The sequence below is a fragment of the Coregonus clupeaformis genome, chromosome 25 (assembly GCF_020615455.1).
Source record: "Coregonus clupeaformis isolate EN_2021a chromosome 25, ASM2061545v1, whole genome shotgun sequence".
Taxonomy (NCBI): domain Eukaryota; kingdom Metazoa; phylum Chordata; class Actinopteri; order Salmoniformes; family Salmonidae; genus Coregonus; species Coregonus clupeaformis.
Window position 1 is genome coordinate 8,510,265 of NC_059216.1, and position 27,653 is coordinate 8,537,917.

At 40.6% G+C, this 27,653-nt stretch overlaps 3 protein-coding genes and 1 long non-coding RNA gene across 9 annotated transcripts in view; 2 read left to right on the forward strand and 2 right to left on the reverse strand.

Annotated features, from left to right (window-relative positions):
• Window positions 1-1,156: 1,156 nt before the first annotated feature.
• LOC121539275 lies at window positions 1,157-5,726 on the forward strand. 2 transcript variants are annotated; one of them, XR_005995338.2, is made up of 5 exons: window positions 1,157-1,449; window positions 1,694-1,803; window positions 4,619-4,649; window positions 4,772-4,932; window positions 5,341-5,726. It is a non-coding gene; the product is annotated as an uncharacterized LOC121539275 (long non-coding RNA). The 2 variants fall into 2 exon arrangements; XR_005995337.2 differs by having other exon boundaries at window positions 1,157-1,803.
• Window positions 5,727-11,094: 5,368 nt separating this feature from the next.
• On the reverse strand, window positions 11,095-19,842 carry LOC121539273 (tubulinyl-Tyr carboxypeptidase 1). Its single transcript, XM_041847642.2, has 7 exons — window positions 18,759-19,842; window positions 18,000-18,088; window positions 16,332-16,388; window positions 15,627-15,701; window positions 14,783-15,164; window positions 13,728-13,837; window positions 11,095-13,466 (listed from the first exon to the last, which is right to left on the reverse strand). The coding sequence occupies exons 1-7, from the start codon at window positions 18,975-18,977 to the stop codon at window positions 13,394-13,396; spliced, it is 1,005 nt and encodes a 334-aa protein (XP_041703576.1). The 5' UTR covers window positions 18,978-19,842; the 3' UTR covers window positions 11,095-13,393.
• Window positions 19,843-20,158: 316 nt separating this feature from the next.
• Window positions 20,159-25,523, reverse strand: LOC121539272 (rRNA-processing protein FCF1 homolog). Its single transcript, XM_041847641.1, has 8 exons — window positions 25,440-25,523; window positions 25,144-25,208; window positions 24,784-24,855; window positions 21,274-21,422; window positions 21,108-21,180; window positions 20,905-20,992; window positions 20,691-20,785; window positions 20,159-20,467 (listed from the first exon to the last, which is right to left on the reverse strand). Exons 1-8 carry the CDS (start codon window positions 25,440-25,442, stop codon window positions 20,419-20,421), a joined length of 594 nt encoding a protein of 197 aa, XP_041703575.1. The 5' UTR covers window positions 25,443-25,523; the 3' UTR covers window positions 20,159-20,418.
• Window positions 25,524-25,525: 2 nt separating this feature from the next.
• LOC121539271 (apoptosis-resistant E3 ubiquitin protein ligase 1) overlaps window positions 25,526-27,653 on the forward strand; it is a 35,670-nt gene continuing 33,542 nt past the window's right edge. For 4 of the 5 annotated variants that reach the window (XM_041847634.1, XM_041847639.1, XM_041847635.1 and 1 more), the window contains exon 1: window positions 25,540-25,592. The gene's annotated coding sequence lies outside the window, so the exon portion shown is untranslated. Of the gene's footprint in view, window positions 25,593-27,653 lie in introns of all 5 variants that reach the window. The other variant, XM_041847637.1, reaches the window with a different exon arrangement.

Here is a 27,653-nt window from a genome sequence, read left to right on the forward strand (position 1 = left end):
CTTTTTGTGAATTGAGCTGTATGTTTTTCCCATGTGTAGATCCTGTGTGCATGAGATCCAGGAGAACCACTTTACAGAGCAACTCCATCCTGCCCTTTGTGACATGGGTAGGTCCAAGTTTTTGGCACACTCAAGGCCATTGCAAAATGATACAAGATAGGCTACAGTTGGTAAAATACATGTAATACTGTTTGTATATCAATATTTGTAATTGTGTGGTTCAAACCTCCTTCAAAGCTACACTTGTGTTCACAAGCAGCACCCTGACACCAAGACGGACGGCTGTGTGGTTTGTTAACGCGCGACCACTTCTCCCAGGTGTCAGAGAGCCTGCTGGAGTTCTACAGGCCGGAATGTGAGCTGCTGGACCGAGGCAACGTGGGCATTGACCTGATGCTCCAGCCAATCATCACACAGGGGTCAGAAGTCCATGCCAAGAGCCCGCCCCTCTGTGTGGCCACCACCCACCTGCTGTTCAACTCTAGGAGGGGTGACCTGAAACTGGCCCAGCTGGCCATGCTACTGGCAGAGATCGACTGCATCTTGAGGAACTGCAAGGTGAAGGGAGAGCACTGCAATGTTGTTCTACTTAGGACTCCAACATGCCACTGTACCAACTGATCACTACAATACAGCTTTCCTATCATGGTCTACCTGCCTGGATGGTGAGCACACTACTTCTATGCAGTGGTGTAAAGTACTTAAGTAAAAATACTTGAAAGTAGTAAAGTAGTTTTTTTTTTTTTTAGGGGGGGGTATCTGTAGTTTACTATTTATATTTTTGACAACTTTTACTTCATTACCTTCCTAAAGAAAATAATGTACTTTTTACTCCATACATTGTCCCTGACAACCAAAAGTACTCGTCACATTTTGAATGCTTATCAAGAGAACATCCCTGGTACCTCTGATCTGGCGGACTCACTAAACACACATGCTCTGTTTGTAAATTATGTCTGAATGTGTGTAATTAAAAAAAACAAGAAAATGGTGCCGTCTGGTTTGCCTAATATAAGGAATTTGAAATGATTTATACTTTTACTTTTGATACTTAAGTATATTTTAGTAATTACATTTACCTTTGATACTTAAGTATATTTAACACCAAATACTTTTAGACTTTTACTCAAGTAGTATTTTACTGGGTGACGTTCACTTTTACTTGAGTCATTTTCTATTATTTACTTTTACTCAAGTATGACAATTAGGGAATTTTTTCCACCACTGCTTCTATGGAAAATGGCATGTTGTTGTCAATTTTAAGTTGCTTAATAATGAAACGATGAGTTGGTGTTCAGGCTTCCGTGTTTTGTTTCCTCTGAGTGTCAGATATCAGGTCAATAGGACCTGTCCTACAATATCCATGATAGGGTATTTGCCCCCCTTTGGCCAAGCACCGTAGGCATCGATGACAACTGCCAGTCACGTCAACCCAGAGTGCAGAACCAGGTACGTATGTGTCAGTCTTTATCTGTTTGGACCGTGTCAGTCTTTATCTGTTTGGACCACGTCAGGGTGGATTGTCGGTTGTATATACTACAGATGGCATATACAGACGTGGCAGGCAAGTATATAGAGGGATTTCAAGCTCCCATTATGACAATGGGTCGATACCTCTTCTCACAGACAGCGTGTCTCCATTTAAGTGTTGTGTGATCTGACTCTGGACTCTATATTTGTTCTTCCTGTGTAGGGAACCTGCAGTACAACCATGACTTCCTCAATCAGCTGCGTTTTTGTGAGGCTGTCTGTGTCCGGCCACAGGAACTGGAGCTCATCCCAAGGGTCAATGACAACAACCTGGTAACACACACACACACACACACACACACACACACACAGTAAAACACACTACTACTAAAACACTTAATCTCAACTGTACTCACAGCAGGTGAGATTCCAGAGCACAGTTGTGTAGAGAACAGTTAAAGTGGAACTGATAGCATTTTAACTACTTTGCAGATATGAAACAAACAGACAATCATAATATCAGTCAAAAATACCATATTCCCAGTTTATGCTTCAATACCAACTTTATACGAGTTTTAAAAATAGGTTCTATTTGACTCAAAATTCCATGACGTACAGTAAGGCATTGTTGGCAGAATAGATGGATGCAGTTCAATGCATGATTCATATAATTCACCAATACATTTCTTGGTCATCCAAAAAATATTTATATCAGGTTGTAAATCACAGCTGGGCTGGTACATTGTTTGCTGCCTCCACCCATTCAGGATGCACTGTTTCAGTTTCAATGTCTCAATATTTTGAACAAAAACAGACAATTGTAACTAAGGCTGGGAATGTTAATACAATCAAACTAGCAACAGCAATGATCACAAGTCAGTCATAACGGGGCTAATAGGCTAGTGCACGTGTCAAACAAGGCGTGACACATTTCAATTCATTTTGGCCCGCTTCCATACTGCCCGCGACGCGCTGCACTACAAGTCACAAGCGAGAATAAATGAGTCAACAGTTGAGTCATCTACTTTATGAAATTACAGCCTGATGTGCTCACGTCGGGGAATTCAATTTCAATTGCGCTGCTTTTGTGTGTCCCATTTACAGCGGAGGGAAAGTGTACAGATATGCCACAGTCCTAGCTAGGCTACTAAAATGTTGCACTCTGGCTTCGGATTTTAAAGCTTGACAATGAATAACCAAAAAACTAAACCTGCAACAAAACACTATGCAAAGGAGAAACATGTAGGCTTATTACAGCAACATTTGAGCAGTAGGCTGGCTGCTCAACTACCTCATCCCTATATTGTTATTTATTTTGCTCATTTGCACCCCAGTATCTCTATTTGCACATCATCTCTTGCACATCTATCATTCCAGTGTTAATACTAATTGTAATTATTTTGCACTATGGCCTATTTATTGCCTTACCTGCATAACTTGCTACATTTGCACACACTGTATATATATTTTCTATTTTCTGTTGTATTTTTGACTTTATGTTTACCCCATATGTAACTCTGTGTTGTTGTTTTTATCGCACTGCTTTGCTTTATCTTGGCCAGGTCGCAGTTGTAAATGAGAACTTGTTCTCAACTGGCTTACCTGGTTAAATAAAAATACAATAAAAAATTAAGAGTGCACCATACAACAATGCTGCATTCAACCGCATCGGTGATCCATGCAGTGCAAAGAAATTAAAAACATGTTTCAAGTTTAAATGTTACAACAACCTATAGCTACATTTTTGTTATTTTGAGTTATTAAATACTTGTTGATTATAGTCGCAGCATATTATGCACATCTGCAAGCATAGCAGCAAAGGCTGGACAAATATTATTTATCTATTTTGTTTAATATGTTAAAATGCTATATACAGCATCCTATGTACGTACGTGGACATTATAAAGGGCCATATTTTTTTCAATTTGGGTCGCAGTTGCATGTTTTTTTGTAAAAACAAACCGGCTATGTCTGGCCCGCAAATTCGTTGTGTTTTTTCAATATGGTCTGTGCGCTGATTGAGCTTGACACCCCTGGGCTATGGTATCGATTTATTTAGCGAGCTAAAAACACAGAACCTAATGTTAGCTGGGAGGATGTCATGTCATTGGGGGAGTGGGTGAGTGACTGACTTTTTCACCTCATATCGTTTTCCGGTGGCTACAGCTAGAGATTGCGGTGTAATTTGGTTAGCTAGCAAGAAATGTGAATCACTTTGCTAGCTAGCTATGCTGAACTTGAACGACTGTTATCCACAGTTATGTATTTGGCATCAATCAAATGGGCGGGCAGAAAGGCAAGTTCACATTCAGTTGTCAAAACGTCGTTGAAGCATGCATTGGCAGGCAAACTGCAGAAGGATGAGTAGGCTACTATTCCCCATCGTTTATCAGTGCAATTCTGATGGCCAACTAGCTGAAAAAAGTTTGAGAGGGTTTATCTAATAATGTTCCTCTTTTAGATTTGAGCTCATCTTGCTCTGGCTAGCATTAGTTGTTGATCTTGTTGTTGTTGATGTGCATAGGAAACCTAGGGAGAGAGAGCCTACCTTTACATGGTTGTTTGATCAATAGGGCCGTGAAGTTCTCAAATGTAAGAGGACTCCTGTGGTATTTACATATTTGCAGAAATCCATTAATGTGTATTTTGTGGCTTTTGGTGAATGCATTCTAATCTAAAGTCGCGGTGTTGCTTCTGCCTGTAAACACACAGTCCAGTTCAAAGTGAATGATGGCAGGCCCGTGTGGCAAATGGCTTATTTGCATATAGGCCTACTGTAGCTCTGATTGGCTATGGCGCACCGGTCTGCATAGACTCTGGTGGTCTTGGACAAGACAGATGCTTTTATTAGGTTTTATTTACTGCAGTGTCTATTAATTTTCCAAACGCACGGTCGCTTTCCCACTCTATATTGTTCTAGAATTTTCACAAATGCCTTACTATACATAATTCCCAAACATTCTATGAACTTATGAAAACTTTATCTAAGTGCTCGCTTGTCAGATAAATTTTTTTTTAATGTGTAAAATTCTTCTTGGGGGTGTACAGTATATGAACAGATTTTAATAGGACTTCATGTTGCTAAAATGCTGTCAGTTCCACTTTAGTAATGACTTCTGTATGTTACTCTTTCACTTATTTCCAATAGATCCTGAGGACAAGCATCCTTCTGCATCAAGGTCAGCTTTTGATTTTTTTCCAAAGGGCCACATTTTTGCCCCTTGCTATGTTTATATTTATATCACAGTCCTGAATACATGTTAAATGTAATAACATTGTCCATGTCCTTCCTCATGTTCAGACAGACTATCTCCCACTACCTAAACCTGCGGTCAGCCTACGGACACTTCATCCCTGGAACAGACTGAGCTGAGGTGGCCACCATGCACTCTGAGGATGGAGCTACGGTCGACTACATCTTCTACTCTCCAAGGCGTGGCAATTCTGGTGCTGATCAGAAAGGTAAGGGGCATGTATCCAAAATAATTATATAAATAGCCTTTGATATTGACCTCCAGTCTATTTAGTATATAGAGAAAGAAGAATTGAGCTATGGCTTACCAAAAAAGTTGTTTCAGGTGGAGGTCAACGGCAGAGCGGAGGTTTGAAGCTGCTCCCTCCTATTAGAGGAGGATCTCTGGTCAATTAAGAGTTTACCCAATGAAATGTTCCCTTCGGACCACCTCAGTCTCCTGGCCAGGTTCCAGCTGGACCCTGTGTGATTTGGGCTGTCTGTGGTCAATTAATAAATCAGGAGGACCGAAGTCAAGCATTTAAAAAATGTTGTTCAAACTGTACATGATTTGCCCATGGTGTGATTCCATGTTTAAAAGTTAATAATTGTACTTAATTGGTTTCTTGGGCTCACAGGGTTGTTTCCTACCTGAAGAAAAACGACTCATCCCAATGTCCAGGGGGGATGGGATGTCCTCTGAAGAATCATTTTTGTTTACATGAATAGAGAGAAAAAACTAACCAAGGTTAAATTCAGTTAAGAGTTGGAATTTATTTGACAAATTCTCTTACTGTTGAGATTTGAATGCATGAAGCGTATAGATTTTAAAAGTTGATATTTTGTTTGGGGATTTAGTTTACTCAGTTTGTTCACAATCTGCTACACTTGTAAATTAGAATATTCACACCTTTACAGACTGTGTTTGATGATGTGGTGTGTTTTGTCCCTTATGGGCCAGTCATTGTTTTCTTTTTCAAAATGGTAGAAATATTGAATAAATATTTTCCAGATAACAACATCAGTTTGGCAGTCTTTTTGGGAAGATCTACATCCTCTCCTGTCTATCCTGGCTGAGATTATGTTAAAGGTCCAGTGCAGTCAAAAATGTGATTTTCCTGTGTTTCATATACACCAGTTTATTAGGTACACCCATCTAGTACCAGGTCGGACCCCCCTATGCCTCCAGAACAACCTGAATTATTCGGGCATGGTAACGTTGCTCATTTGATATCAAGGGACCTAACATGTGCCAGGAGAACATTCCCCACACCATTACACCACCGCCACCAGCCTGTACTGTTGACACCAGGCAGGATGGGGCCATGGACTCAAGTTGCTTACGCCAAATCCTGACTCTGCCATCAGCATAACGCAACAGGAAACGGGATTCGTCGGACCAGGCAATATTTTCCACTCCTCAATTGTCCAGTGTTGGGGATCGTGTGCCCACTGGAGCCGCTTCTTCTTGTTTTTAACTGATAGGAGTGGAACTCAGTGTGGGAACCGGTGCGCCTGGCACCGACGATCATACCACGTTCAAAGTCGCTTAGGTCATTCGTCTTGCCCATTCTAACGTTCAATCAAACAATAACTGAATGCCTCGATGCCTTTCTGCCTGCTTTTATGCCTGCCTGCGCGAACCATTTTTGTGAATGGGGTGGTGTACCTAATAAACTGTGTATATTTCCACATTGAGGTTATACTGTGAAATTGTGAAAATGATAATGCCCTTTTAGTGTAAGAGCTGACATTTTTGCCTGTTTAGGTGGGATGGAGTGTTGGCCTGCCAGGTGGCATCACCAGGCTGTAAATTAGTTCATAGATAGACCATAAGAAAGAGTTCCAAACCTCTCTGCCAAAAACAGCTGGTTTTCAGTTTTCCCCTCCCAGGCAGTCCTAGCAAAATGCTTGCTTGAGAAATTGCTCTTTGCTAAGAAGCTATTTTTGACCATTGAAAACAAACACAGTAAGGTACTGAGATAAAACCGGCTGCATTGGACCTTTAAGATTGTGACCTGAATGTTGGCAGTGTCCCACTAATATGGGAGATCTCTCACTCCAGCGAGGCACTGTCTGTAAGGGAGAAGATGTGTGGCTGGCTGAGGCATGAATGAATTATTCATTCAGATTGCAGGGAGGGAGCGTTCATGCATGATAGGGCACAGTCGGGGCTTCTGTGTGTGTACACTGCAGTCTAGAGCAGTGGTTCCCAAACTGTGGGGGGTGCGAGGGGTCGGCAGGGGGGTGTTGGGGTATGCACAAGGTGCATCATCAGTTCCTCTTGTCATGTTAGTCATTGCATACCTTAGAGAGCTACCGTATTTATAACTTGTCCGAAAAATCCAGATCAACTAGCCCATGTCAGCTAATGTATTTTTATTTAGTTTTTTTTAGCCCATAGATACAGTGGGGGAAAAAAGTATTTAGTCAGCCACCAATTGTGCAAGTTCTCCCACTTAAAAAGATGAGAGGCCTGTAATTTTCATCATAGGTACACGTCAACTATGACAGACAAAATGAGGAAAAAACCCCCAGAAAATCACATTGTAGGATTTTTAATGAATTTATTTGCAAATTATGGTGGAAAATAAGTATTTGGTCAATAACAAAAGTTTCTCAATACTTTGTTATATACCCTTTGTTGGCAATGACACAGGTCAAACGTTTTCTGTAAGTCTTCACAAGGTTTTCACACACTGTTGCTGGTATTTTGGCCCATTCCTCCATGCAGATCTCCTCTAGAGCAGTGATGTTTTGGGGCTGTCGCTGGGCAACACAGACTTTCAACTCCCTCCAAAGATTTTATATGGGGTTGAGATCTGGAGACTGGCTAGGCCACTCCAGGACCTTGAAATGCTTCTTACGAAGCCACTCCTTCGTTGCCCGGGCGGTGTGTTTGGGATCATTGTCATGCTGAAAGACCCAGCCACATTTCATCTTCAATGCCCTTGCTGATGGAAGGAGGTTTTCACTCAAAATCTCACGATACATGGCCCCATTCATTCTTTCCTTTACACGGATCAGTCGTCCTGGTCCCTTTGCAGAAAAACAGCCCCAAAGCATGATGTTTCCACCCCCATGCTTCACAGTAGGTATGGTGTTCTTTGGATGCAACTCAGCATTCTTTGTCCTCCAAACACGACGAGTTGAGTTTTTACCAAAAAGTTATATTTTGGTTTCATCTGACCATATGACATTCTCCCAATCCTCTTCTGGATCATCCAAATGCACTCTAGCAAACTTCAGACGGGCCTGGACATGTACTGGCTTAAGCAGGGGGACACGTCAAGCACTGCATGATTTAAGTCCCTGGCGGCGTAGTGTGTTACTGATGGTAGGCTTTGTTACTTTGGTCCCAGCTCTCTGCAGGTCATTCACTAGGTCCCCCCGTGTGGTTCTGGGATTTTTGCTCACTGTTCTTGTGATCATTTTGACCCCACAGGGTGAGATCTTGCATGGAGCCCCAGATCGAGGGAGATTATCAGTGGACTTGTATGTCTTCCATTTCCTAATAATTGCTCCCACAGTTGATTTCTTCAAACCAAGCTGCTTACCTATTGCATATTCAGTCTTCCCAGCCTGGTGCAGGTCTACAATTTTGTTTCTGGTGTCCTTTGACAGCTCTTTGGTCTTGGCCATAGTGGAGTTTGGATTGTGACTGTTTGAGGTTGTGGACAGGTGTCTTTTATACTGATAACAAGTTCAAACAGGTGCCATTAATACAGGTAACGGGTGGAGGACAGAGGAGCCTCTTAAAGAAGAAGTTACAGGTCTGTGAGAGACAGAAATCTTGCTTGTTTGTAGGTGACCAAATACTTGTTTGTAGGTGACCAAATACTTATTTTCCACCATAATTTGCAGATAAATTCATTAAAAATCCTACAATGTGATTTTCTGGATTTTTTTTTCTCAATTTGTCTGTCATAGTTGACGTGTACCTATGATGAAAATTACAGGCCTCTCTCATCTTTTTAAGTGGGAGAACTTGCACAATTGGTGGCTGACTAAATACTTTTTTCCCCCACTGTATTGTTGTAATTTTTTTGTCACTCAAATATCACAGGAATACACATTAGACATGGCAAAATTTATAGAATTGCAAGAAAATTAGCTTTAAAACTGCAACATTTTATTTGCAACCAATTACAAAATGTGTAGAATTGTAGAAAATAAGCTTTAAACCTGCAAAAGTCTCACGGGATGTTCCCCAATGCTGGAAGGAGGACCCCGAGTGAAAAGGTTTGGGAACCCCTGGTCTAGAGGACCAGCTAACGGACTCCTGTCACCACTAAGACCTCCAGTTATATCTCACTGGAATGACACAATGTCAAGGTCTGACACTTTTTATTTTTTATTTTTATTTCACCTTTATTTAACCAGGTAAACCAGTTGAGAACAAGTTCTCATTTACAACTGCGACCTGGCCAAGATAAAGCAAAGCAGTGCGATAAAAACAACAACACAGAGTTACATATGGGGTAAAACAAAACAAAGTCAAAAATACAACAGAAATAAATATATCTACAGTGTGTGCAAATGTAGCAAGTTATGGAGGTAAGGCAATAAATAGGCTATAGTGCAAAATAATTACAATTAGTATTAACACTGGAATGATAGATGTGCAAGAGATGATGTGCAAATAGAGATACTGGGGTACAAATGAGCAAAATAAATAACAATATAGGGATGAGGTAGTTGGGCGGGCTAATTTCAGATGGGCTGTGTACAGGTGCAGTGATCGGTAAGGTGCTCTGACAACTGATGCTTAAAGTTAGTGAGGGAGATAAGTGTCTCCAGCTTCAGAGATTTTTGCAATTTGTTCCAGTCATTGGCAGCAGAGAACTGGAAGGAATGGCGGCCAAAGGAGGTGTTGGCTTTGGGGATGACCAGTGAGATATACCTGCTGGAGCGCATACTACGGGTGGGTGTTGCCATGGTGACCAATGAGCTAAGATAAGGCGGGGATTTGCCTAGCAGTGATTTATAGATGGCCTGGAGCCAGTGGGTTTGGCGACGAATATGTAGTGAGGACCAGCCAACAAGAGCGTACAGGTCACAGTGGTGGGTAGTATATGGGGCTTTGGAGACAAAACGGATGGCACTGTGATAGACTACATCCAATTTGCTGAGTAGAGTGTTGGAGGCTATTTTGTAAATGACATCGCTGAAGTCAAGGATCGGTAGGATAGTCAGTTTTACGAGGGCATGTTTGGCAGCATGAGTGAAGGAGGCTTTGTTGCGAAATAGGAAACCGATTCTAGATTTAACTTTGGATTGGAGATTCTTAATGTGAGTCTGGAAGGAGAGTTTACAGTCTAACCAGACACCTAGATATTTGTAGTTGTCCACATACTCTAGGTCAGACCCGTCGAGAGTAGTGATTCTAGTCACTTAAGCTTAACTACAATAAATCAGTAGATGTTTTCTCTACCAGGACTTCCAGGGAAGTATTTTCTGTATCTCATTATAATCAATCACTGAAAGAGTTATAAACATCAGTTCATATGAGTAGAATAAATACCTTGGGCATGGTGTTCCGAGTGTAGTAATTCAGTTCCTGGATTTACCTTGAAACCTGTAGAGGAGTTGGACTGTGCTGCTCAAACAGAGATTCCCCCTGTGGCACCAAACACACCCGCTGAGGAGAAATGGGTCAGTAGGTTTTTAAAAGTAGGCCACTATTCCTTCTGTCTTTTAATTTCATAAAGAGTGCTAAGGAGATAAGGTGGGGGAGGTACTACTGGGATCTACTTTCAGATAAGACGGGAGTTATGTTTTGGCTCCCGCAGTGCCTTCATATCTTTGAAATCACTCTCCATCATTCTTTCCACTGAACATTACCAACATCACCCCCACTTAACAAACTGACTTCAACATCAGCTGTGATTCCTTAAAGCACTTGCACCATACTTCTTAAAACACATTTCACACGCCATACCTACATTATGTTCATTCAGCTATAACTTACACTAACAGGAGCTATTTTGTAAGAGAACAGTCACCAGTACTCATGTGCTGTATGAGAGCTCTCAAAGTCTTGCCATCTCTCCCTGGTCTGAACACAAAACAGTACCTCATGTATGGATTTCCCCTGTTAAAGAGAGGCTGGGTGTTCAGGAGAGCAGAAACCATGGCAGTCCTCTGTGCTCCTATGATATGATGAAATATGTCAGGTTGGCAGCAATTCATTAGTTAAGCCTTGTTAGCCGATTGCAGTGCTGTCAGGTAGACTATCCATCCAGTGAGGCTTCCATTAGACTTAATTGATTATGTGCAGCAGGATCCCTAGGTGTCAGTACAGTGCACTGCAGACACAGCCAGCACAGTACAAAAATAATAATAATTGCTGAATGGGAAAAGAGGTAGGATAATCACTCAATGTTACACCATTTGTTTTCAACAAATCTAGTCAAATACCAGTTGCTTGTTTATTTCAGTTTCAAGTGTCACAAAGCCGTACAGGTGATTTCTGGTTACAATATTTCTTGTTATTCCACCTTAGATAAAATCTCAGTGATGTCATCACACATCATCTTTGCACTAAGGAACAAAAACACTAAATTGCAGTGAAAAATAGTAAATAAAAACCCAGCTGTGATTTACAGTTAAGGATGTCTTGAAGCCCAAAATGGGCTAGGAGTTCTCACAGTGTACCAGCAGGCAACAGAGAAGATACAGAAAATGTTATTCTAATTAGTGTAGCTGCAACCAGATGTCTTTGTTCATTGTCTTATAAATGTATAGTCCCCCAGTGCACAGATCCTCAGTATGGGATTTGTATTAAGGTTTCTTTGTAGACAATCAAAGGTGGAAATGTTTGTTGCTCGTCGTCTATTCTTTGTATTGTCCGTCGCTGTGTGGCAGAGGTCTTTCAGATGAGTGCACACTGTGCCCAATTTGGACTCTTGGTTGGCATGTAGACTGGCAGTGTGCCCTCCATGTCCTCAGCACCCTGTTTAATTACTGTATTCATTGATTTTAGCTCTACATTTGATCCATTGTTGCATTCTGTAGATCTCTTAATGTAGCTGAAGCTCTAATAAACTCACAGCCATCTGACCCATGACATAAATCAGCTAAATCAACACAACAGATGAATTTATTTCTAAATCAATAGAAAGTCTTACTACGTGATAAAAGGTAATTCACCTTTTGGTGCAAGACAACAACCTCTTTGTTTATGGTGTCGAAATGAAGGAGGACTCAAGGAATCCCAACCAATCAATGTGCTCTGTGGTAATATTTTCAAAAATGGTGCAGACTCCAATTTCTCAAGTGCTCTGGCCTAAATGTCATTTAAAAATGCAGATGAGAATATTGTAAACAAATCTCTTTGCACCTTTAATAAAAATGGTAAATATTAAATATAGCTAGACAACCACACTAAGGCTATGTGTTAAGATAATAAGAATAATGTTATTTATACTGTACGAAGGCTAAAATATATCAGACAATGTCAATATAAAAAGTAACTGCTGCCTTCAAAATGTCTCAATTTCCTCAAAAATAAGGTCAAACCATATCAGCTGCAACTTCACCATTCGCTCTGAGTTGCACAGTCATTTTGTGAGAGTGTGAGATTTTGTCTTGTGAGTGACCATAGAATTCAAAAATTCTGTTGACCACTTTCTCTTACTATCCTAAAACATATCACACTTCTCATGCTTTGAAAGGTTTAAATAGACTACTGTACACTGAATTACCCCATATTCAATCACATGCATCATCTCCATAGCGGAACACACAAACACAGGGTAAGGTGTAAATAGCTCAGTTTACCGGCTATTTGGGATAGAGTAGATGGATTGTATAGTGTATTTTCCTAGTGAAATTGAAAAAACTATTCACCCAGTAATACTCGTTTTCTTTATCACTGTCCATTAAAATGTTCATAAAAGGCACAAAGTAAGTGGATCGCAAACTAGTCACTACAAAGCAGTTACTGTCCAGCAGAGCTAAAAGGTTAAAGGTTCAATGTATTTACACACTTACAGTACGACATGGAGACACAGATTGCACATAATCCTCAAAATAATTGTTATTCTTAATAACTGATTGACAACATGGATCTCTTCTATGATATGTCCAATTGCACAACTTTACACGTTAAGAAATAAGCCAAATGTAATATTGCATATTAACAAAACCCTGCATCTTTATAAACATGATCAATGCCTGTTTGACCCTTAAATGCTGTCTGAACCAATCCTATTGTAGAATGTACTACACTACCAAGCTTCTGGCTTTACAAAAGCCTGGTAGCAACAAAGAACCACAGGGCAGATGAATGGCCCATGCCACGATTTTGGAAAGAAGTTGCGGGGGACTTAATCTATTTTTCAAAGAGATCTTGTGAATAGGCCAAACAGTTAGGCCCGTTAATTGAAATGGATTTGGCTGTGTAAAACAAGTGTTTGATATCCCCTAAATTGAGCATTGTGAGAACTTAGAATTATAGGCTTTTAACTTACATTTAGTCAATAATCAGTTATTGACCTGGCCATGCTCTGTACAGTATACCCCACATTTATTGAATGCAAAATACCCTAAATTAATTGCTTACACAGTACAAACCTATTTCGAATATGAACACAAAAGCCCATTCCCCAGAACTAACCTTTTGTTGGACAGAACCCTACCATTCTACGGTCTTGTTTTGCAGGATGATTTTATGAAGTGAAATCTTCCTCACACTCGAATCTGATATCCATTCATGTCTGGAGGTGACTTCGGATCAAGAACTTTCTTCTCTCCTGATGGACTGTACACCCCCCAAAAAAGAAAAAAAGATATGACTTCTCATGACACAGATTAAAACTGAAAGATTACTGTTCAGAGATTCCTCTTGGACTATGTCATAGGACATCTAGCCTCTAGCGCTTGTTCAGATCAGTGCAGAGCACTCTCCACTACAGCTAGCACCTTGTTTATTGACCTAATGAGTATTTACTGTGCTGTCAGAGAGACTATAGTGAGACTAAGCATCTCCTGATATCTGACTACAGTGCACAATCAGCATTACCGTCTCTCGATGCGGCTGTTCCTGCGCATGGGGCTGCCCGGGTTACGGAGGGGCGAGCCCATGTTACTCTTCCTGTCTTTGGTGGGCGAAGGGGGCGCAGCCTTCCCAATCTGAAAGACAATCACACAGTTCTGTTTACCTCACATTAACAACAAGGGGCAATACAAACAAGAGGTACACAAACAGTTATGGTCATTTCCTCTGTACAGACTAAGGAGAAGTGCAGTTCAAGTAAGACTCCAATTACTAAACATTTGTCTTTCAAAATACAGCACATCAATAAATGCAGAGTAGCGAGGTGGAAGGAAAGTCAGTAGCAAACAAACACTGATCATCAGCTTTCAATTACTTAGAGTAGTCCTAAGGTGAGCTGCTCAATGAGAGGCCCTAACGTGCTGAAGGAGGCACAGTGATGATGGTAAAATCCTCCATCTTTAATGTGATTGTGAGTCCAGCTCTATAAAAGATCAGCCATTGATTGATAGAGGCAGCCATACGTGACGCACAACCGAGCAGAGCAAAGCCATCCCATTAGTTATATTATACACAGGGCCCTGCATTAAGGATCCTTTCATTACTGTTTGGGATGATAGCGCATGAGAGATCATCATTTGCGGATGATAGCTCCTGAAATGGCAGGTCAACTCCATGTCATCATGCATGATGAGACAGAGGGTCAAAAGGAGTCAGAATCTCAGAGTAAGAGGGGCTTTCCATCTGCTCAGGATGGATTCACATTCAAATTCCCCTGGTGCTTTACCCTCACATGAATCAGAAACATATGGCGCTCAGATGTATCCCAATTTAATTTGACACTAATCTAAATTCTGTACTGGTACTGTAGAAGTCTACTAGGAGTTCAGTGCCAGTTGGATCGAACGCAATCACTAGAATCCTCTAATTAGGAAGCTGACAGGTTTGTTTCATGGATCCCTAACATGGTTTAGTTCATGGACATTTTTCCATCTCAGTCCCCAGATGTGTGCACATGTCCTGCCCTAGTTCTATACATCCAATCACATTCCTGCAGTCTCTAACACAGGGTCTCTGTGTACCTTAAGCCTCATGTCCCGGGTGTGTCTCTCCAGCTCTCTCCGCAGCTCCTCCTTGGTCAGCTTATCCACATCTAGGATGGAGTGTTTCCAGTCTATCTGCTCCACACTGTGGGGGTCATGGGACACATACTGACCAATCTTCACCTTCCTCAGGGTATGCCAGTAGCCCCTGTAGGCCCCCTCAAACTCCTGCACCAGGTCAGCCAGCGTGCGGAACTCCAGGGGTTTGAACATGAGGTCCTCCCGCCGGCTGATGCCCAGCGCCCCGAAGCGGCCCCCGCTGTGCACCCCCAGCACAATGTGGCAGAAGTGGTTCCCTGAGAACTGCGTCTTAAAGCTGAGGGGGAAGCGCTCCACACCCGGCATGCTGTTGGTAAGGTAACTGGGACAGGTAAGGTCAAGGACATCGAAAAACCTTATTATCACTAACCCTGGTTGCATGCTCCAATTGGAGTGCCCCTTCACAGGGTAACATAAACAACAATAGTTTTCAAGCTCCACTGATCTGTTTTTAAGACAAGAATACATTAGTTTGCATACAGTAGTCTCAGACTGTAAGCACGCTAGTCAGTTCTAATCACATAATACTTGGATGCCCTGGTTGTGCCCATAAAGCTTTGTCTCTAAATCCCTGTTACCACACTCTGAGGCATCACTCCAGGTTATTTTTTTGCTTCCCACAAGCACTCACATTTCCAGGTCATCATTTATCCCCCCATTGACAAATCTCGAGCTGCTGAGTGTACTAGATGAGAAAATTGTTTATGTGCAGGTAACAACAGTGGCATAAGAAAGTCATTACAGTTTTCACATGGAACACCTAAGCTATTTAAAGAAAGGATACATCCCGAGGATCACTGCCTCCAGACACTTGATTGGCAGTGACTCCCGGGTCATCTCCTTGGCAATGTCCATCAACCTTCACAGAATATAAGGGTTAGAACACCCAAAGGCAAGGCAACAAAATAGTCTACTCTAAAAGGTAGCAATTCTAAACATGGATTCTAAATGGCCTGAAATACATTTGTACATATTACAGGTTATCTTTGTGCATGCATAAGGAAAATGACTAACTTCTTTAGGAAAAATAAATACATTTGATTATTAAAACTGGCATTTTGCATGAGACACTGAAATAAAACCATCTGGTGCTAAATGTCATGAACTGAGGGTGAGTAAGCAAAATGCATTAGAAGCTTCTGCCTGGGAAACAGAAAACAGTTTCTGGTCGCAAAGCCCTTGGGGCAACAGACATACAGCTGATCCAGATATCCAATTCCTTCAGCTTCTGTCATGATCAGCACAATATGAAAGCAATTGGTAAACATGCTCAGCTACTTCCTCTGTCTGCTGCCTCTGTGGCCTCTCTGCGGTCCCAGGAAAAGCTATTTCACCAAACCCTGAGATTCTCTCTGGCAGGTAGCGGTCATGTTGCTTACTGTCTGACATTTACAATATCCCTACAAGGCCATGATCCACTGATCTAAGAGCTAACCTAAAACAAAAGATTAGGAAACAGGAATGGGATAGAAGAGACTGTGAAACTTACGCAGTAAGAGGCCTGCTCTTCTTGATTTCAAAAAACTGTGTTCCCGTGTGATTGTACCTGTAGGATATTGTTAAGTACACTGAACAAAAATATAAATGCAACATGCAACAATTTCAAAGATTTTACTGAGTTACAGTTTATATGACGAAATCAGTCAATTGAAATAAATTCATTAGGCCCTAATATTATATGGATTTTACATGACTGGGAATACAGATATGAGTCTGTTGGACAGATACCTTTAAAAAAAAAAAAATAGGCCTCACAATGGTCCTCAGGATCTCATCACGGTATTTCTGTGCATTCAAATTGCCATCGATAGTATGCAATTGTGTTTGTTGTCCATAACATATGCCTGGAAACAGCTCTGGTGGACATTCCTGCAGTCAGCATGCCAATTGCACACTCCCTCAAAACTTGAGACATCTGTGGCATTGTGTTCTGTGACAAAACTGCACATTTTACAGTGGCTTTTTATTGTCCCCAGCACAAGGTGCACCTATGTAATGATAATGCTATTTAATTAGCTTCTTTATATGCCTCACCTGTCAGGTGGATGGATTATCTTGGCAAAGGAGAAATGCTTACTAACTGGGATGTAAACAAATGTGAGAAATAAGCTTTTTATGCGTATGGCAACTTTCTGGGATCTTTTATTTCAGCTCATGAAACATGGGACCAACACTTCACATGTTGCGTTTCTATTTTTGTTCAGTGTACATACAAATGCAGAGAGAGTGAAACAATATGGGAAATGTGCACTAAACGTATTCTCATGGGGAATGAACCACGTTAAGTGCTTTCTGATATTCATAGTTCCTCGTTTGTGAATTATGGATGAGCTTTTTGAGCTGAGAGCTACTAATGTTTATGCTCAAAATATGTTATAGTCTAAATATGGCCTACATTCTGAGATGTTGTGGCATACATTGATATTGTCCTAAAAGAATGAACGAGTCAGACAACTATAAATACTTATGAACTATTTTACTGGTCATATATATATATATATATATATATATATGCCATTTAGCAGACACTTTTATCCAAAGCGACTTACAGTCATGCTTGCAGACATTTTACGTATGGGTGGTCCAGGGAATCATACCCACTACCCTGGTGTTACAAGCGCCATGCTACCAACTAGGCTACAAAGGACCTCAGTGAGTTACCAATCACCATAATCTTCTTCATGACATCATTTTACATTTTAGTCATTTAGCAGACGCTCTTATCCAGAGCGACTTACAGTTAGTGAGTGCATACATTTTTCATACTATCTACTGTGTGGCCCAGTTTGCATGACATCAGCTTGTGCCTATATCTATGAATTATTTATAAATACATAGAGTGCATGGCTAACACATATTTCAAGAGACATGTTGAATTCCAATCCAAAGCATAGTGTCCTAGCATCAGGCATGGAATTGAACATATTTACACATTAATTCATGTTTAATCAACCTACTATATATTTTGTTGAAATGGAGACAAGTCTGGTCTTGACCTAAACTGTTATCTAGACTGTATATCCCAACCTGTCAATCATACAGAAACTGACCATGACCAACAACAACTCCAATGAATAGTCATAGCTTCATCTAGGGTACCTGGGTTAGAGCTTGGTAATAGTGACCAAGCAGTTCTACCATTCCAGGCAAAGGATACTGCAAGTCCCTGATGTATTTCTGTATGGCTTCCAGGCGCTGTGGGATACTGGTGGTTGGCTGGTATGTAGGCACACTCGGTGTAGGAATCTATGGGGCAGAGGCAGAGCACAACCAGAAGCATTAGTATCGCACAATCCCTATATTCACAGAGCTGGAGAATGTCCTCTTGTTTAACTTAACAACCATCCTTTATGAGCAACATAAACCATGGTCATTATCTTAATTGTTCTGTATAGCAAGATACACAATGCTACATTAATTGAATATATGATGGAATTCCTTATGAGTACAGAGGTAGCATTTAACCTCATCTGGACAGCACAGCACTGGTACATCTATTGGCATGTTATGACTGCATGTTTATCTGTGTGGTTTGAAATGCTGCATATTTTTTGACAGCTTCATCCACTTGTTATCTGAAGGGTCGTAACTGAGTCAGTTACAATCATTCTGCATAGTGGGTTATCTTCACTCCATCTCTGTGTGAATCCAACTAAGCATGTAGCATAATATACTAGGCCTATGTTATGGGACAATATAACCTCCTGAACAGTTTACTGCATGTTTATCTTGAATTATGGTTTACGGTAAATGTGACTAGGATACATATTGAAACGGTGTATACTACTGGGGGGGGGGGAAGCTGATTATTTTTTACTTTCACATCGTTGAAAAAGACTATGCGTGTAGCCTGTAGAGTTGTCAAACTGAAAACAACAGAGTAGGGTGTCTAGGTGAGGATTTCACCTGCTCTTACCTTAGGCAGATCACTGGCTCCCCGGATGCGTATCGCTATGGCCTCACCATTAGGGTGAATCCGGGCCACATGCCGCCACATCTGCTCCCAAGTCTCCTCATCCACCGGTAGGCCTCCCCTGTTTATGAAGAAGGGCACCCCTCCATCCCGCAAATCCTCTTCACCTTCATCCTCATCTCTCTCCTCCACCCCCACACACCCCACTGTGGTCCTTAGCATCCCCCCACACAAGGGACCCCAGTCCTGGAACCTGGCACAGATGGTTTGCAGCCTGTGCGCCCTGCTCTTTAACTGTCAATCTGATTGCAGTTTCTCAGCAAGTAACACTCCCACAGAAGGTGAGAAACATGAGCAATTCATGACACGCTGGATATGTAGAACTTTGCAAAACTGCAGGCTGTATCAGTCTCCAAATTCAAATACTGTACCACTTATGAACAAAATGGCACAATCATATGTTCCACACAAATGCAGAGTTAAAGCTACAGTAGTTGTTACAATTGTCCACTTATGTCAGATGAGTTCAATAAAAATAAAAACATTTGTTTACAAAAGCAGAGATTAAAGGAAATTCTAACTAGCCTACATCAAGTCATGTCTGATCGCTATTGTTATTGGCACTTCAGAAAAATCACAATGATCTCTACGATGCAGGTTAAGTCAAGTAAATCATTGAAATACTGAAACTAGACAATAGATTATCAAAACAAGAAAAGGCGTGAATTTGCAGCCAACAGGGAAATAATACATCTACAATTAGGAAATGAATACACATTATGCCTACAACATATGGGGGGAAAATAGCATTTTACAAATGTGTAATTATACAGATAGCAAACTACTGTATTAAAAGCCACTAACACCCGGCACCGTTATTCCAGAGGTCATTCAGTATATATCCAAAACGACGGGAAAGATTGGATACGATCACATTTCTTCGACACTCCGCTTAGTCGGTGACCGCATTCCAGTCTAGTCCATTTTACGACATAATATTTTTCGTGTCAGGCCAAATCAGTCCAGTTTGAACGGCCATGGCTACAGAGCAGCGAGAGCTAATCTCATGCCTGCTACAATATTGCGCCGCTCGGACACTCCCAGATCTATAGCAGCTGCGCATGCGCTGACGGATTACATTTCCTACACTGTTACAGACAAATGAGAAGAAAATCTGTGAAATGCAAGGGTTTGCAAGATTTGTTGTAATGCCAGCACAAAAGTGGGCCGCCATCAGACATTTTAACAGCAAATTGATTTTATTGGCATCATTCTTGGATACTTTACAAGCAGCACAAAGCAAGGGTTTATAATAAATGCACTCTCCAAATTATCATAGCTCTCTAGGATTAAAGAAGTATTGCCTACCTCTTCACACTATCATAGAAAAAAAACTGGATACATTTTACTTTTCATTCATTAATTTATTGCAATGTTCACACCTTGGCAGAATGCATTTGCACTTTTATGGAACAAAGTGAAAAACAGTTTCAGAATACTAGAAATACACCAGCCAAGTTTGCAAAATGATTATTCTGTCATCCTTTTTGCTAAAAATGTAAAGAGCATAAACTTAAGTCCTTTAATAATATACAATAAGCAGGTAAACAAATCAAAACCTCTTCGACAAAAGCCACAGTCCAACTGGAATTTCAATTGAATATTAAAATCTTGGAGCACCATAGTCATCAGGCATTCTTTCAATGTTGAACCTGTGAAAAATATAATAAGTTAGACATAATAATAATAATAATAAGCCATTTAGCAGACGCTTTTATCCAAAGCGACTTACAGTCATGTGCGCATACATTTTTACGACATGGTTTAAAGATCATAAGACATTTGATCAGAGATAGATATATATAAACTAGTTATAAACACAGTGATAACCACAAATTACCCATTGAACACTGATAATCTGATGTTAATTCTGACCTATGGTTAGAGATGTACATGACGGGCACTCCTGGGATCTTTCTGATCCTTCTCTTCAGGTCCCTGTCCACAGTTGCCAGGATGTAGCACTTGTGCTGTGAAAGATACATTATTTAATTGATGTTCTTCTCTGGTATAAAACCACAGTGCTCTAATGGCTAAAGGGTTTCCCTAATGTAATACATTGTCCATTTAGTAGATTAAACTACATTACCTGGGTTACCCTTTGAACTAAGCAGTCATCAGCGTATGTTCCTTTGTGGGTGCATGGCAGTCGTTCGAACCGAGGATCCTTGGCTATCCTACAGAGGCAGACAATGTATACGGCATATACCTTCCATATGGAACGTTGATAATACCCTCAGAACGTGTGTGTATGGTGTATCTGGATGTTGGTCTTCACAACAGGCTAGTTACCTCAGAGCAACTCGATACTTCATCCCCAGTTTCTCTATCTCAGCCATTACACAGTCTGTGATGCATGGGATACCTTGATAACAAGCAAGAGTATAATTTAAAAATACACCGGTTATTGCTTAGTTCCATTAACTGAGTTTACGCTGAATAAACTCCAGATACTCACATTTGGCGTACAGGCAGTCCATCATTGACTGAACTATGTCCAGTTTAGCCTTGATGGAGAAGTTGATGAAATTGGTGTCAACCAGGATGTGATAAGGGGGACCAAGCTGAGTGTTGTACTGGAAGAACAGGCATGATGGATATTTTGGACTGCAGGTAGGAAAATAATGTGTGAACACACAGTAGGAAGGTATCGACCTATACTTCAATCATGTGTCCACAATACTCTGAATATCAGTTAAGAGTTATGGGTACATTTGCATTTGTTTGTGTTGATACTTGTGAAGTAGTCTTGGTACCAGTCTTTTTAGCTAACATTCCACTCCTTGCATTTGCCAAAGAGACTGGCCTTTCGGCAACCATTGTTCAAAGTAGCCAGAGAGGACTCCGTAATGACAGAAATAATGATAAGGAAAATATTAGCCTACAAGATTTTATCGAGCTGCGTTTGTGTGTGTATTTAATGAGAGAAAAGAAACGCAAAACTGGCACCTGTCGTCATTACTCGTACATATGCTGATCATCATGACTTGCTTACATTTTTGTTATGCTCATTTCAGTTATATTATTTGTCCCTCCGCTCTTATTGAGAGATGTAGTCCAGACAGGTACTGTAGAAAACATTCTGAATGGACATAGAGAATTCGAACTCACAGACACCGTAAAAGGACCCATCAATCAAAGCCACCAGCACATCTCAGACACACACAATTCACATTTCTTCCTAAAAACATATTCAGAACCTAGGCTCACCTTCAAAATCTTGGCTGTAGTCCATCAAAAAGTAGGCCTATGCTACATTAAACATAATGCTAAAATAATGTAGCTTATCAAATTAACTGACAAGGAAAGTTTGAAGGGGGAGGGAGCTAGAGTAGGCCTATTACTAGACATTGGTTATATAATCATTAATTAATCACATCCCAGCATGTGCCTTATTCCAGAGGAAGATCGTCACAGGATTAGTTTTCCCCACTGTCATTCTTTTATTGTCTATTTTTTTTGGTTATTGAGTCTATGACAGAGGCCTGGTGGTTTTTATTCTAGGTGTGAATATATATATTTCAACATCATGTCTAGATGAAAGGCTACAGTGATCACTCGCGCTTGGCTGCCAAATATATACAGTACCAGTCAAAAGTTTGGACACCTACTCATTCCAGGGTTTTTCTACATTGTAGAATAATAGTGAAGACATCAAAACTATGGAATAACACATATGGAAGCATGTAGTAACCCAAAAAAGTGCTAAATCAAAATATATGTTATATTTGAGATTCTTCAACGTAGCCACACTCTGCCTTGACAGCTTTGCGCACTCATGGCATTCTCTCAACCAGCTTCATGAGGTAGTCACCTGGAATGCATTTCAATTAACAGGTGTGCCTTAAAAGTAAATTTGTGGAATTTCTTTCCTTCTTAATGCGTTTCAGCCAATCAGTTGTGTTGTGACAAGGTAGGGGTGGTATACAGAAGATAGCCCTATTTGGTAAAAGACCAAAGTCCATATTATGTCAAGAAAAGCTCAAATATGCAAAGAGAAACGACAGTCCAAGACATGAATGTCAGTCAATACGGAACATTTCAAGAACTTTGAACGTTTCTTCAAGTGCAGTCGCAAAAACCATCAAGCGCTATGATGAAACTGGCTCATGAGGACCGCCACAGGAAAGTAAGACCCAGAGTTACCTCTGCTGCAGAGGATAAGTTCACTAGAGTTAACTGCACCTCAGATTGCAGCCCAAATAAATGCTTCACAGAGTTCAAGTAAGACATCAACAGTTCAGAGGAGACTTCATGAATCAGGCCTTCATGGTCGAATTGCTGCAAAGAAACCACTACTAAAGGACACCAATAAGAAGAAGAGACTTGCTTGGGCCAAGAAGCACGAGCAATGGACATTAGACCGTGAAGCATGGAGGAGGTGTGATGGTGCTTTGCTGGTGACACTATGTGATTGATTTAGAATTCAAGGAATTCTGCAGCGATACGCCAGATGACCTGGCCTCCACAATCACCCGAACTCAACCCAATTGTGATGGTTTGGGATGAGTCGAACTGCAGAGTGAAGGAAAAGCAGCCAACAAGTGCTCAGCATATGTGGGAACTCCTTCAAGACTGTTGGAAAAGCATTCCGCATGAAGCTGGTTGAGAGAATGCCAAGAGTGTGCAAAGCTGTCATCAAGGCAAAGGGTGGCTACTTTGAAGAATCTAAAATATATTTTGATTTGTTTAACACTTTTTTGGTTAATACATGATTCCATATGTGTTATTTCATTTCACTAAAATTCTACAATGTAGAAGATAGTAAAAATAAAGAAAAACCCTTGAATGAGTAGGTGTGTCCAAACTTTTGACTGGTACTGTAGGTGTTCCCATAGGCCTAATATTTAAATTGAGGAAATGGGACCATAATCATCCTAATGAAAAGGCCCCCCATCCTGCTGATGTCAGCTACTGGACAACACACTTGCATTTGATATGCGTTTATGAATGAGAAAGTGAACTTGCATTTCCAAAAATGAGCTCAGTGGGGAATCCCTGCTTTGCGATCTGTTGCCTACGTCAACAGTCAGGGTTTCATGAAATAGCCCTAGTCACTATACTTTTTCGTTGCACATTTAAATTAAACTGTTCAACTTCAATTCATAGGCCAAAATGTGCAGACAAATATTTTTTTGTTTCTGGCTTGCTAGCACATGTGGTGGCTGCCTAAATTCACTGTAGTAGGCTAGGACTAATAGATAGGCTAGCATACGAATGGTGGATAAATAGCCCAGCCAATTAATAAACTTCTAACTTACACATCTTCACTGTTCCCTTCTTGCGCAATTCATGCATCTCCACTGGCCTCTCTTCTCCTCTTATAGCTCTTGAACTAGTAGCCTAGCCCAATGTGTGTCCCAGAAGTAGCAATATAGTTTGGTTGCTTATTTTGAGCAATTCAAATGAATAAATACACACACACACACATATATATATATATATACACACACACACACACACATTCTAGGAAAGAGAGTACCTTGCTCTTGCTTGCTGGATATAAAATAGGCTACAGCGTTCACAATGAACAGGCAGAGAAGTTTGAATGGCGAGAGCTTCTCTGGTGTGATGGGATCACATTGGCTGGTGGCAAAAATGAAAAAAACGGGAATCCTCTGTTCTCCCCGCGTCCAATGTTTATGTTTACAATGAAATGTATTACAGCAGAACGCCCAATGTTAGAATATTTCCAATCAAATGTATGAATTAAGTTTTAATTTTTATGAAAGAACGTTTTCCTAAGTTGAATTTGCATAAACATCACGATTGGATGATAGCTGTGAGGGTTATCAAATCCTCTGATCTCCTCGGGCTCATTAATGATAGAATGTTCATATTTGAAGATTGCTTAAAGGCCAGTCTCTTTGGCAAATGACAGGAGTGGAATTCAATAACAGGAGTGGCAAGGAGTGGAATCTAATAGCTGAACAGAGATGGCAACCAGGCTACTTGTGAAGCTACTTACACTTCTTTTTCCTTTATTTCTGATGGATCCTTTTTCTTTTTCTCTTGTACTTTGGCACGATCTTTCTCTTTTCTAAAGAAACAGAGTCGATACCATGAGGACTCAACTGGAATATATCATGATAGATAGTATGTCTTAGTCAAACTAAAGAAATGCATGTGTGAGCAATTAGGAAGCTAACGTTTGCTATCTACCCATCAACATTATTTCTGACAATCCATGCCAACTTGTTAGCTTGACGTTTAGCGAATCTACAAAGTTGGCATGGTTTATCAGTCAGCTAAAATAGACGGTGTGAATCTGTGCAGAAACCAATGACATTCATATTCGTACTAGCTAAAATCATTGGCAGAAACTCACATTCTCTGATCTTTCAAGCTTATCATCCTCTTCATTGAAGCAAACTTCTTGGTCTTCTGTTTCCCCTAAAGTAAACGTATGGAAATAAAACAGTCAGAAATAAAGAATAATTCACACTTCAGTTAGCTCAAGTCAAGTGGCTACTGTTAGCTAGCTAAGCTAGCAGCGCAAAACAAGGCATACAAAATCCAATCAACAACTGAAACACATTTTCAATTATTCCAACAGCTGAATCAAGAACCACGATATATTTAAATGATGGTAATGTAGTTTGATAAGTTATAGTACGATTTTACCATGTTTTTTAAAAATCCAGCAGCTGACTTGTATATCTGGCTACAGCCCTCGTGTGACTGCGTATGAACGTCATCAACAATCGACGTTTGTTTCCCTGCGCATCTCAACTTCCGGTTGCTGCTAGTTAGTTAAATATGATAAATACATTCAAGGTAGGACTGTTATTCTTGAAATGAAAATTGATGTATCTGATGTATTTTAATGTTTGACGTAGCTATGCGAGGGGTGAATTAATACATGTTTTGAAACACTGAATTTGGCTTTGGAATACCACATTTATATTTTGCGTTGACATTGACGGCTTAACGTACGTAGGTAGCTAACTACAGTATCAGTAACAAGCTCGCTAGTTAGCCTGTACTTGAATTGATGGTGCGACATGTTATGTGTAGCTAGCTAACGATAGCTACGATGTTGTAGCTAGCTGGCTATAATCCCTGCCAGTTTGCATAGCCTAAGAAACATGAATCACGTTGGTTGTCGGTAATGATCTATTATCTAGTCATGGCTCTCAAAACACATGGAGTAGCGAGCTAACGACATAGCTAGCTGCTGCTGTCTCATTAATTGATCGACTTACTTTTCCAACCAGCCAGGTAACGTATCACGTAAACCCCAGGAGGCAGTATATAGCTAGGCATATTGATTACTTTCTTCCTTTGACAGCATTCCAGATTTATCAGGTCTGTGAAATGCTGCCCGAGGCTGTCAAACAAGCTTATTGATAGATAGCTTCCGTGACCTAGTTGTCATTGAAATGTATGTGTGTATATGTAAAGCAATGCAGGTATCATTTCACCCTTGGTTTCCCCGACTGAAAAAATACCACAAAGAAACTAAGGGGATGTGTGGGAGGCAATGCAATGGGTGTGTCTGCAATAACAAGGAGAGGGTAGCCTTTTATTAAATCAGGATGACAGTTGGATGGTTTCTGGGAATACACAAGGAATAGGCTGTATCAGTACAACACAACAGGAGTAATAACTAAATACGTCAGATATACAGTTGAAGTCGGAAGTTTACATATACTTAGGTTGGAGTCATTAACTCGTTTTTCAACCACTCCACAAATTTCTTGTTAACATTTACATTTACGTCATTTAGCTGACGCTCTTATCCAGAGCGACTTACAGTTAGTGCATACCAAACTATAGTTTTGGCAAGTCGGTTAGGACATCTACTTTGTGCATGACACAAGTAATTTTTCCAACAATTGTTTACAGACAGATTATTTCACTTATAATTCACTGTATCACAATTCCAGTGGGTCAGAAGTTTACATACAATAAGTTGACTGTGCCTTTAAACAGCTTGGAAAATTCCAGAAAATTATGTCATGGCTTTAGAAGCTTCTGATAGGCTAATTGACATCATTTGAGTCAATTGGAGGTGTACATGTGGATGTATTTCAAGGCCTACCTTCAAACTCAGTGCCTCTTTGCTTGACAACATGGGAAAATCAAAATAAATCAGCCAAGACCTCAGAAAAATAATTGTAGACCTCCACAAGTCTGGTTCATCCTTGGGAGCAATTTCCAAACGCCTGAAGGTACCACGTTCATCTGTACAAACAATAGGACCACGCAACCGTCATACCGCTCAGGAAGGAGACGCTACTTTGGTGCGAAAAGTGCAAATCAATCCCAGAACAACGGCAAAGGACCTTGTGAAGATGCTGGAGGAAACGGGTACAAAAGTATCTATATCCACAGTAAAATGAGTCCTATATCAACATAACCTGAAAGGCCTCTCAGCAAGTAAGAAACCACTGCTCCAAAACCACCATAAAAAAGCCAGACTACGGTTTGCAACTGCACATGGGGACAAATATCGTACTTTTTGGAGAAATGTCCTCTGGTCTGATGAAACAAAAATAGAACTGTTTGGCCATAATGACCATCGTTATGTTTGGAGGAAAAAGGGGGTACTTGCAAGCCGAAGAACACCATCCCAACCGTGAAGCACTGGGGTGGCAGCATCATGCTGTGGGGGTGCTTTGCTACAGGAGGGACTTGTGCACTTCACAAAATAGATGGCATCATGAGGAAGGAAAATTGTGGATATATTGAAGTAATATCTCAAGACATCAGTCAGGAAGTTAAAGCTTGGTCGCAAATGGTCTTCCAAATGGACAATGACCCCAAGCATACTTCCAAAGTTGTGGCAAAATGGCTTAAGGACAACAAAGTCAAGGTATTGGAGTGGCCATCACA

Bases quoted from the DNA above. Each gene is read 5' to 3' on its own strand.
- LOC121539272 (XM_041847641.1), bottom strand. The intron at 24,856-25,143 runs GTGAGTTTCTGC...CTGTTTCTTTAG, and splicing joins AGCTTGAAAGATCAGAGAAT to AAAAGAGAAAGATCGTGCCA. The intron at 21,423-24,783 runs GTAAGTAGCTTC...TCCTACCTGCAG, and splicing joins GAAATAAAGGAAAAAGAAGT to TCCAAAATATCCATCATGCC.
- LOC121539273 (XM_041847642.2), bottom strand. From the start codon at position 18,977: ATGCTAAGGACCACAGTGGGGTGTGTGGGGGTGGAGGAGAGAGATGAG. The intron at 15,702-16,331 runs GTAAGTTTCACA...TATTCTGTGAAG, and splicing joins AAGAGCAGGCCTCTTACTGC to GTTGATGGACATTGCCAAGG. The intron at 15,165-15,626 runs GTATCCTTTCTT...TACCTGTCCCAG, and splicing joins GAGGCAGTGATCCTCGGGAT to TTACCTTACCAACAGCATGC.